The sequence below is a fragment of the Chrysochloris asiatica genome, unplaced genomic scaffold (assembly GCF_000296735.1).
Source record: "Chrysochloris asiatica unplaced genomic scaffold, ChrAsi1.0 scaffold00026, whole genome shotgun sequence".
NCBI lineage: Eukaryota > Metazoa > Chordata > Mammalia > Afrosoricida > Chrysochloridae > Chrysochloris > Chrysochloris asiatica.
In genome coordinates this window covers 3,011,498-3,023,109 of record NW_006408544.1, presented here as the reverse complement: position 1 = coordinate 3,023,109, position 11,612 = coordinate 3,011,498, and the positions used below count along the sequence as shown (strand labels likewise).

The window sequence follows — 11,612 nt, the reverse complement described above, 5'->3', positions numbered from 1 at the left end:
ATATGATAGTGGTGGCGGTGGTGGTGTGCCGTGGAGTCAGTTCTGACTCATAGCGACCCTGTATAAGGTTTACAAGGCTGTAAATCTTTACAGGAGTAGAAAGCCTCATGTTTCTCCCATGGAACAACTGGTAGTTTCAAACTGCTGACCTTGAGGTTAATAGCCCATCTTGTAATGACTACACACTGTGGATTAATGCGCAGGACTGCAAGGTTAGTTTGAACCACAAGGTTGGTGGTTCAAGCTCACTAGTCACCCCTCAGAAACCCTATACAGGGTTGCTATGAGTTAGAATCAACTCAACGGCATTTAACATGTGGTGTTCCTATGTGTGAAAAGCTGATTTTTTGGAAACAGATCTCCATGCTTTTATTCCAAGATGCCTCTGGATGGACGCAAACTTACGACCTGGTTAGCAGCCAAATGCATTAACAGTTTACACCACCCAGAGATTCTCACAAACCTATTAGAACAGCTAGCATAAAAAACAGTGACTATACTAAATGTGAAGATTCAGCGAAAACAGCATCTTTCATACATCACTGGTGGGAATGTAAAATGGTACAGCCACTTTGGAAAATAGCTTGACAGTTTCTTAAAAACTGAACGTACACTTACCATATGATCCAGCAATAACACGCCTGGGCATTTATCCCAGAGAAATGAAAACTTATGTTCGATGAAAGCCTGTACATGATTGTTCATAGTGGCTTTATTTGCAATGGTAAAAAAAAAAAAAAAAGGTGGGGAAAATGTCCAACAGTAGGTGAGTGGTTACACTGCTCTATGCAAACCATAGACTACTGTGGCTGTGCCAATATTTCAATCCCAACTAACAGTGATCCTAAGGACAGTAAAACAGTCCCAGAGAGTCTCCTAGGCTGAATTCTTTTCAGAAACAGATTGCAAGGTCTTTTCTCCATGAGCAGCTGGTGGTTTTTAGCCACTGACCACATGGTTAGCAGCTGAGTGCTTAACAGTTGTGTCACCAGGGCTCCTTCATGGGCTACTGCTCAGCAATGGAAGGGAAGACTTTAATATTATCCATTCAACCTGGCTGTATCGCAAAAGGACATTATGCTGAGTGAAAACCCCAATCTCAAAAGGTCACATAATGTATGATTCCATTTATGTAAAATTCTCAAAATAAAATTCTAGAAATGGGGAACAAATGAGTGCTTGCCAGGGGTTAGAGATGGTGGTGGGTGAGGGTCATGGATATGATTATAAAAAGGTAGCACAGGGCAGATCTTTGTGGTGACAGAACAGTTCTGTAACATGAATGTTCCATGAACCTACACATGTAGTCAAATGACGTAGGACTCACCACACACACATTGTACCAAAGTCAATTGCTAGTTTTGATGGTGTAGAATGGTGCTGTGGGTTAAATGCACTGGACTGCAGAGTCGGTTTGAACTGCAATGTTGGTGGTTCAAGCTCACCAGCTGCTCCTCAGAAACCTTACACAGGGTTGCTATGTGTCGGAACCGATTCAATGGCTCTTAACAACAACAGTATCAACAAGGCATAATAATGAGAGGAGCCGGGTGAAGGGTACACAGAGCTTCTTTGCTATCTTTGTAATTTTTTTGTGCATCTTTGTTGTTGTTGTTATTAGGTGCCATCGAGTCAGTACCGACTCAGAGTGACCTTATGCCCAGCAGAATGAAACACTGACCGATCCTGGGTCAACCTCACTACTGTTGGCAAGCTTGAGTCCATTGATGCTGCCCACTTGGCCAATCCATCTCGTTGGGGGTCTTCCTCTTTTTCTCTGACCCTCCACCTTACCAAACATGTATCTTCTCCAGCAACTGGTCCCTCCTGACAATATGTTCAAAGTATGAGAGATGAAGTTTGGCCATCTTGGCCTCCAGGGAGCACTCTGGCTGCACTTCTTCCAAAACAGATCTATTGGTTCTTTTGGCAGCCCATGGCACTTTCAATTTCCTCCTCCAACACCCTTATTTTAAAATAAAAAGTTAGAGACCACTATGAAAAATGTCTTCTCCAATCAGTGTCTCTCAGTAAGTGCCAAGAACTTTACAAGTGTTAATATGTGTATTCTTCCACTCAGGAATTCTGTCTCTCTCAAGGATTTTAGTAGTCTTAGGAAATAATTCAGAGATGCACATACTTGTATATGTTTGTAGAGTTAAGAAATTCACTGTAGTTCACAAGATAATCTAAATGTTCAGCTATAACAGAAGAGTTAAATACATTATGGTCCACCATATGACAGGATATTTATGCAGCTACTAAAAGCATGCATTTGAAGAACATTTAATTATATGGAAATATTCTTGCAATTCTGTTAAGTAAATTAAAAAGGCCATAAAAGTATGTCCGTACAGTGTAATTTCTTTCAATTTTATTTAAAACACACAAAATGCATATAAAAGAGAGGAAGAAAATGCACTAAAATATAAATGATGATGCTATTAGGAATAATGATTTTTATTTCTTAAATAAACATGTATTTTTATAATCAGAAAAATAAATATCATATCCATAAACTCTAGTATGGAAGGAAAAAGGAAGAATATGTTTAGTAATATAGTTAGGACTCAAGGCCCAGAATCAGTATAGGAACGTCCCAGTTTATAATGAAAACCTCTTTCTTAATAAAAATAGGGTCTGCAAGTAAGACAATTTAGAGTTTAAAAATTTTAAGACTCAGGTGTTGGTGTTATTTAATGGGGACTAAGAGAAGTGGGGGAGGAGACATACGTTTTCCCAATGCCTGTTCTTTAGGAGTGCCACAGACATATAGAAACAACTTTTTTAGATTGGGGAAAGAGAGGGCAGTTTTTACAAGTATGTGCTCAAGTTCTTACCGGCAGGGGTGGCCTTCTGTATCCTCAGGGGCTAATCTTCATGGCTATGACTCTTCTTGTTTTTAAGTGCCTCTAGTTTGATTTATGAGTCCTGGTGTGGCACTGTGGGTTAATGAGCTAGACTGCAAAGCCGTTTGAACTGCAAGGTTGGTGGTTCAAGCTCACCAGCTGCTTCTTGGAAACCCTATACAGGGTCGCTGTGGAATCGACTTGACAGCACTTGACAACAAGTTTGATTTACAGTGACCAGATAGGGCAGAGTGGAATGGACCCATAGAGTTTTCTAACCTTCAGTCTACGGGAGCTGAGAGTAGACTTTTTTCCCATGTGGTACGGCTGGTGGGTTTGACTGGCTGACATTTAGCAGCTGAGAGCTTAACCACTGCATCACTAGGACTCATTTCATGGCTCCCTTTAAATAAAAACCCAACCCAACTCACGTCCACTAAGTTGACTCGGACTCATAGTGACCCATGAGGACAGGACAGAACTACTCCTTTAGGTTTCTGCTACTGTAATTCTTTCCAGGAGCAGACTGCCTCACACTTCTCCTGAGGAGCAGCTAGTGTGCCCGAACTGCTGACCTTTTGGTTATCAGTCCACTGGGTAACCCACTATGCCACCATGGCTCTTCATAACTCCTTTAGCCCAGGGTAATTCTCTGGAACAAAAGAGCTGTGTGCTATTTGCAGCCAATACTCACAGCAAATTACTTTTGCTGGGGGACACATACACTGACCAGTAGAGGGGATCTGGGTGGGATGGAGCATTGAAAACATTTACTAACAGCTAACTACTATTCCTAATATTATGGTGAACAATCTTGTACCGAAATTTTTAGGTGTCTGATTATATCCTAGGAAAAATTCCTAGAAGTAATTTGCTGCTGTTGCTGTGAAGTCATTTCAACTCAGAGGGACCCTATGGGACAGAGGAGATTTGACCCACACAGAGGGTTGCCTTGTCTGACATACAGGATGATATAGGAGCATCTCATCAAGTCTTTTCTCCTATGGAGTAGCTAGTGGGTTTAAACCAACCTTTTGGTTAGCAGCCAAGTGCTTAACCAGGGGTCCTTAGAAATGGTTTAAGCTAAGGATATAAGAAGCCATAAATGTTTACTGAGTGGCTGGCTGGCTGAATCAACACAGCAAGAGAAGGAATAGGTGAGAGGAGACATTGGGAGGTAGAAGGGATAAAGGAGGTACTTAGAGAGCAAGATCAAATGGATCTGTGTCTAAAGTTAGTTGTAAGACTGGTTTTCTGAGGAGAAGGTGCCCTCTCACCTTGGTGATAGGTGCAGCATGGGCCTGGTACTCGTTGAATTCTTTCTGCAAAGGCAGAGGGTACTTCATTGCACGAATGGTTCCCACTGAGGTGCCCACGAACATCATGCGCCCAGAATGTGAGATGATGATGGCTGTGTAGATGACGTCAAATGCGGACACCTCTCGAAGGATCTGGGACACAGATAGCTTTGTTCAGTGTGTGTGTGTGGAGGTGGACTGATCTGTGTTCCCAGCTCATTCTCTTCCTCTCCTCTCACAGCAATGAAGACAAGGTCTATTGTTTAAAAACATTTTCTCTATAGAAGGCAAAAACTATACATTTCTTGGTTGCTTGACTGATGATTAACCAGTTCCATTAATTAGAAACAATACTAATAACCAAATTTATTGCTAGTGACCCTATAGCACAGGGTATCTGAGGCTGTAGATAGATCTATAGGGAAGCAGACTGCCTCATTTTCCCCCCACCGAATGGCTGGTGTGTTTGAACTGCTGACCTTTTGGCTTAATCATTACACCACCAGGACTTCATATACTAATAAAAGTAAATCTTTATATACGCCAAACACTGATCTACATCTTTTACGTGTTGCAACTCGTTCAGTTCTCATGATCCATGGAGGTAGCTGCTGTTTTCCTCATTTTAAAGACAATGAGCTAGTGTCACAGAGATGTTAAGTCACTTGCTCAAATTCACACAACTAAGTGGCAGCTTGTCTTCATACTCTGGCTCTTACTGGTGTGCTCCAGTGCATTCTGAACTAAGAATATGCTGTCAGTTAATCAGACATTTGTTCAGCAAACATTTATTAATGTCCATTATGTAAGCAGAAGCTTTGCTGGTGCACTGGCTAAGCATTCCACTGCTAATGACAAGATTGGTCGTTTGAACTCACCAGTCACTCCAAAGAAGAAACATGTAGCAGCCTGCGTCCATAAAGATTTACAGCCTTGGAAACCCTATGGGTTTCACAGGCTCACTGTGAGTCAGAATCAACCGGATGGCAAAGGGTTTGTCATTGGTTTGATTTATTACATAAACAAGACTATACTCATCCATCCATCCATCCAGTTACCCATTCACCAAACATTTACTGAATCTTACTGTGGGCCACACTATGCGCTAACTAGTAAGGGATACCCAGAGGAGTATAACATGGCCCTGCCCTAAAGGAGCTTTATTTGAGTTGCAGAGCATTTTATAAAAGCCAAAGAATGAGGACCAGGGTGTGTCCCAACCATGGGGAACCCCACCTTAGGTCAGTTTGCTGGAGTGGTAGCTCTGTACTTCCCCAGGAACTAACACAGTAAGAGTGATACAATGATGGAAAGCCAGTACTGATCCCTTGTCTTTGGTTCCCGGAGTAAGGCAAAAACCATATTTATCCACCGAGGCATCCGTATGAAGGGTATCTGCTGAGCTTTTATCTTGTACATCAACTATTTGGAACCAAATGCGGCAATTCCAGTTTCAGATTTGAGTGGATTTCAAAGAAATACAGTGGCAAGCCTAGATTATAGCAAAAGCCAAACCAAATCCACAGCTGTAGAATCAATTTTGACTCATACAACCCTGTAGGTTACAGTAGACTGACCCTATAGAGCTTCCAAGGGTGTACATTTTCATGAAATCAGACTGCAACATCTTTCTCCTGTGGAGTGGCTGGTGGGCTCAAATCCCCAACCTTGTGATTACAGCTGGGCAACAGCAGATGAAAGCAAAATGTCATTAAAAGACAGGAAAGAAAGAAAAGACCAAAACACATGTTAAGAAGAGACTTTGAAACGCTTGAGAATAGAGAAGCTAAAGTAATTCAAAGGGCAGTTCAAGAAGACAAAGTTAAGCATTGTAATGAAATATGCAAAGACCTGGAGTTAGGAAACCAAAAGGGAAAAACCATGCTCAGCATTTCTTCAGCTGAAAGAATTGCAAATCTTGACTTGCAATACTGAAGGATTCTATTGGAAAAATATTGAACGATACAAGAAGCATCATAAGAGGAAGGAAGAAATATAGAGTCACTGTATCAAAAAGAATTGGTTGATGCTCAACCATATCATGAGATACCATAATGTCAAGAACCAGGTCATAATAGCTTGGTTTTGAACAGAATTATATTGAAGGAAGAAGTACAAGCTGTATGAAGATACTGGTGAAAAGCAAGGCTTCAGGAATTGATGGAGTACAAATTGAAATCTTTCAACAACCTGATGCAGTGCTGGAGGTGCTCACTCATCTATGCCATGAAATTTGGAAGACAACTAACTACCTGACCAACCGATCAGAAAAGCTTGATATGTGTACTCATTCCAAAGAAAGGTAACCAATGAATGTGGAAATCATTAGACAGTATCAATGATACCACATGCAAGCAAAATTTTGCTAAAGATAATTAAAAAACAGGTCAGGGAACTTCCAGAAATTCAAGCAGGATTCAGCAGAAGATGTGGAACTAGGGATACCACTGCCGATGAAAGCAGAGAATACCAGAAAGATGCTTACTTGTGCTTTACTGTAAAGGTATTTGACTGTGTGGATCATAACAAACTATGGCTAAAATTGTAAAGAATGGGTATTCCAGAATTGTGCTCATGAGGAACTTGTATATATCAAGAGACTGTTGTTAAAACAGAATAAGGGGATACTAAAAGGGTTAAAATAAAGGTGTGCACCAAGGTTGTGCTCTTTCACTATGCTTTTCAATGGGTATGCTGAGCAAATAATCAGAGAAGTATTAACATCCATAATGCTATATGAAGAAGATTGGAGGAAAACTCAAAAAACAAGCTTGCTTGCTGGAAGTGAAGAGGACTTAAATACTTACTGATGAATATCAAATCATATGGATATCACCAAAATGTAAAGAAAACAAAAATCCTAACAACTGGACCAAAAAATAAATCCTGATAAATGGAGAAAAGACTGAAGTTGCCCAATTTGACTTGAATCCACAATCAACACTTGTGGGAAGCAGCAATCAAGAAATCAAACAACTGATTGCATTAGGCAAATCTGCTGCAACAGACCTTTTTAAAGTGTTAAAGAGCAAAGATGTCACTTCTAGGACTAAGGTACGCCTATCCAAGCCATGGTATTTTCAATCACCACATGCAAATGTGAAAGTTGGACAATGAATAAGGAAGACCATAGAAGAATCAATGCATTTGAATTATGGTGTTGGTGAAGAATACTGAAATTACCAGGGACTGCCAAAAGAACAAACAGGTCTGTCTTAGATGAAGTATAGCCAGAATGCTCCTTAGAAGGGAGGATGGACATGTTGTCAAGAGGGGTCAGTCTCTGGAGAAGGACATCCTGCTTGGTAAAGTGGGGGGCCAGCAAAAAAGAGGAAAACTCGCAACGAGATGGATTGGCACAGTGGCAGTAACAATGGGCTCAAACATACAGTTGTAAAGATAGTGCTGGGTCATGCAATGTTTCATTCTGTTGTGCACAGGTTTGCTAGGAGTCAGAACTAACCGATAGCACCTAATAACAACAATAGTAATTCTATTCTAGCTCAGGAAAATAGGTGTAGACAAAAGGGTGAAGAATAGTTTAGTGAGTCACTAACCTCCATGCCTACAGGTTGGAAGAGAAGTTGCAGAGAGTAAGCAAATGGAAATGGAAAAAGGTCCTATAGTTTAACTCAGTCAGGTAGGACACTGGGTAGGAAATTCAGGAAGTGACAATAAACCAAATGGTATGTGGATGCAGGTGCCACACCAAAAAGAAGGAAGCCTGTTCTCAGTGGCCCACTTCCCATGTATATTTTCTGTTGTAAGCATGTTCAGAGCAGCAGCCTAGAGGCAATGGCAGGGACAGACTCACCGAAGAATCTGCAATCTCCTTGAGGGTCTGGTCTGATCCAACAGCAAAGATAATTTTGGCATCAGGGGAGATGTTAACACAGTTATAGCTGCAGGACTTGAGCACACATTCTGTTTCTCTTTTTCCTGTGGTCAGATTCCACTCATATACAGCGCCATCTGTGCCACCAGAAATCAGCCTGCTGTCATCTGCATTCCAAACAATGGAACGAATCTGCAAGGCATGATGGCATACCCAGTTAGAGTGGGTATGTGAGCACGTGTGTGTGTATACACACATACATACATAGAGACATGGAAAATGTGGTCAGTTTGTCAGATGTTGCATTAGACTGAGGTAGAATGTCCTTTCATGATAACATGCTCTTCAGCAAACATTAAACATAGTTCCTTGGGAATATTTATAGTCTGTTTTCCAAGATGCTTATAAAATACTGAAGATGAAGCATTTATAGTAGTTGTTCACTTATGAACATAGAAACCAAGACATAATAGCTTCAGTAATGGTTCACCTAATCAATTATTGTAATTTTTAAACATTAAAAATATTTCAAAATGATTATGAGTTCACATGAAATTATCAACACAGTGCAGAGAGACAGGACACTTCTAGAATGGCAGAATAGAGAGTACAGCTGACCCGATCTTCAACAAACAAGAGTTACTTGGTGTCTGAGTTATCTAGGGCTGCCAAAACAGAAATACCACAAGTGGACAGGTTTAACAAACAAAGGTTTATTCTCTTACAGTTAGTCCAATGCCATCGTGTTGATTCCGACTCATCATGACCCTGTAAAAAGGTTTCTGAGACTGTAAATCTTTATGGGAGTAGAAAGCCTCATCTTTCTCCTTCGAAGCAGCTGGTGGGTTTGAACAATTGACCTTGCAGTTAGCAGTCATGCATATCCTACAGTAGTACCACCAGCGCTCCTTTCTCACAGTTTAGAAGGCAAGAAATCTGAATTTAGAGTGCTGGCTCTAAGAGAAGGCTTTCTCTATGTCAGTTCTAGAGGAAGGGCCTTGTTTTCTTTGAATATCTGTGGGCTCGGTGTTCCTTGGAAATGTGTATGTGTTTTGGTATCCATCTTCCCCTGGGTCTAGGAGATTCACAGCACAGGGATCCTGGCTCCAAAGGACAAACTTGGATCCTGGCTCTTCTTTCTGGGTGGTACTGTTGTTGTTGTTGTTAAGTGTAGTCAAGTTGCTCCTGACCCATAACCATAGCGACTCTGTATAGGGTTTCCAAGGAGCAAATGGTGACTTTGAACCTGCAACCTTGTGGTTCAATTTGACTTTGGAGTTCAACGCATTAGCCCACAGCATCACACCAGGACTTGGGGGTACTAAAGGGTCTCTACTTCTCTGCTCACATGTCCCCCTTTTACCTCTTGTAAGAGTGTGGCAGGCCACACACCAAGAGAACTCCTCTTACTCTGGATCAGGGCTATGACTCGAGTAAGGGTGTTGTAGCCCACGCTAATCCCCTTACAACTGATTGGCTGATCACATCAGATGACATCACATGGGATGACTACATCATGACATAGCTGCCAAGCCACTGAGAATCATGGGCTAGACAAGTAGACACATATTTTTTGGGAACATAATGTAATCTATGATGACAACTGGTAAAAATTATAAAAACAATCGTAAAGTATCTGGAAATTGTTCTAAGGGCATAAAGCAGATGGAGAAACAGTCATTCAAGAAAATCTACTCCATCTCATTAAGAAGAGTCTATAGTATTTGAGTCATGATTTTCTTCTTTACTCTTTCACCTCTATAAACGTTACTTCTGTGTGCTGTATTCCAGGCCAGGTGTGGCTGAGAAGATAGGGAATTCCTAGCCTCCCAGTTTCCAGTCTTGGGCTATGGTTTGACCACAAGAGGGGCAGGCTGCTGGCATTTCTCTTCATTACTTTAGCCCCATGCTGTAAAAGTTCTATTCCAAGCAGGTGTCGTCAAGAGAATACGGCCTTATTACTCTACCTAATTCCTACACAGAGGGTAGGACTCTACTCCAAGCAAAGTAGGCCAAGACTACGGGTGCTCTGGTTGCCCCTGCTTCTACATATCCTTGCCCATAAAGCTCACTTACAAAGTAAGAATTATTAGACCTGAAAAAGCAGGTCCCTGAAAATCCTATGGTGCACAGTTCTACTTTGATACACCTGGGGTCACACCATGAGTTGGAGTAGCCTCAAGTGCAACTTATTACCCTGGTTGGTTCCCAACTCCAATACAGTGGTACAAAGGCTCTGCCCAAGGGAAAAAAATCAGGCTGTTAAAACAGAGGTCTATAGCTCTGCCTGAGAGATAAACTTCATCTGGAACAGTGTCTGAGTTATCAAGCGCTGCTATAACAGAAATACCTTAAGTGGATGGTTTCAACACACACAATATATTCTCTCAGTATAGGTTTGTGTTGTTGCTGTTGTTAGGTGCCATCGAGTCAGTATTGACTCATAGTGACCCTGTGAGTAACAGAACAAAACACTGCCCTGTCCTGTGCCAACCTCACAATCGTTGCCATGCCTGAACCCATTGCGGCCGCCACTGTGCCAATCTACTTCACTGGAGGTCCTCCTCTCTTTCTCTGACCCTCCACTTGACCAAACATTATATCCTTCTCCAGAGATTGGTCCTTCCTGACAATATGTCCTAAGTATGAGAGACAAAGTCTGCCTAGCAGTCTGAATTCAGAGTACTGACTCTGGGGAAAGGTCCTTGTCTCTTTTCAGCCTCACAGACCACAAGGCCAGTTTGAATCACTAGTTCGGTGGTTCAAATCTGCTCCTTGGAAACCCTATACAGGGTCACTATAGGTCATGACTGACTTGATGGCACGTTACAAGAACAAGGCCCAGCATTATTTGGAGATCTCCATGTGTCTTACATCAATGTTTGGATCTAGAAGCTTCACAGTGCAGGGACACTAGGTCCAAATAACACACTACACTACCAGTTCTTTTTTCTTGGTGGTCCCTCCTTGTCTGCTCACTTCTGCAGGCCACAGCGGGAACCTCCATTACCTTGTTTCGTTCGGGGTTGTGATGGGATTAAGGGTTTTGCAGTATACCCTTAATTCTCTTAGTGATTTATTGTGTTAGATCACATTATAGAGGATCATCACATAATATGTCATATTACATCATTACATAACTACCAAACCACCGAGAATCATGGCTCAGCCAGACTGACACATATTTTGTGAGGGACACAATTCATTCCATGACAGAATATGGAGAACTTCACACTCTGGGTGTTGTCTAAAACAGTGGAAATATTGGTGGAGAGAAATTAAGAGATGATGGTGGCTCTATGGATACAAGCACAATGGCTGAGTTTATAACTAATTGATATTAACTTCTTGAGTCTGTCTTGGTAACTTGTGTCTTTCTAGGATTCTGTCATATTATTATGATATGTTTTTATTTATCTCTTGTTGTTCCTGTTAAGTGTTATTGAACTGGTTTTGATTCATGTTGTTATTGTTGTTAGGTGCCATAGAGTCAATATTGACTCACAGCAACCCTATGCACAACAGAACAAAATACTGCCTGGTTCTGTGTCATATTCACAATCATTGCTATGCCTGACCCTATTGCTGCTGCCGCTGTGTCAATTCACCTCACTGGGGGTCTTCCTCTTT

The 11,612-nt window shown here is 41.5% G+C and overlaps 1 protein-coding gene across 1 annotated transcript in view; it reads right to left on the bottom strand.

Moving 5' to 3' along the window:
• The window catches only part of WDR65 (WD repeat domain 65), a 130,599-nt gene that overhangs the window by 52,759 nt on the left and 66,228 nt on the right, over nucleotides 1–11,612 (bottom strand). The window contains 2 exon segments of the mRNA XM_006839653.1: nucleotides 4,127–4,300; nucleotides 7,962–8,174. Coding sequence (XP_006839716.1) covers nucleotides 4,127–4,300; nucleotides 7,962–8,174 — 387 coding nt within the window.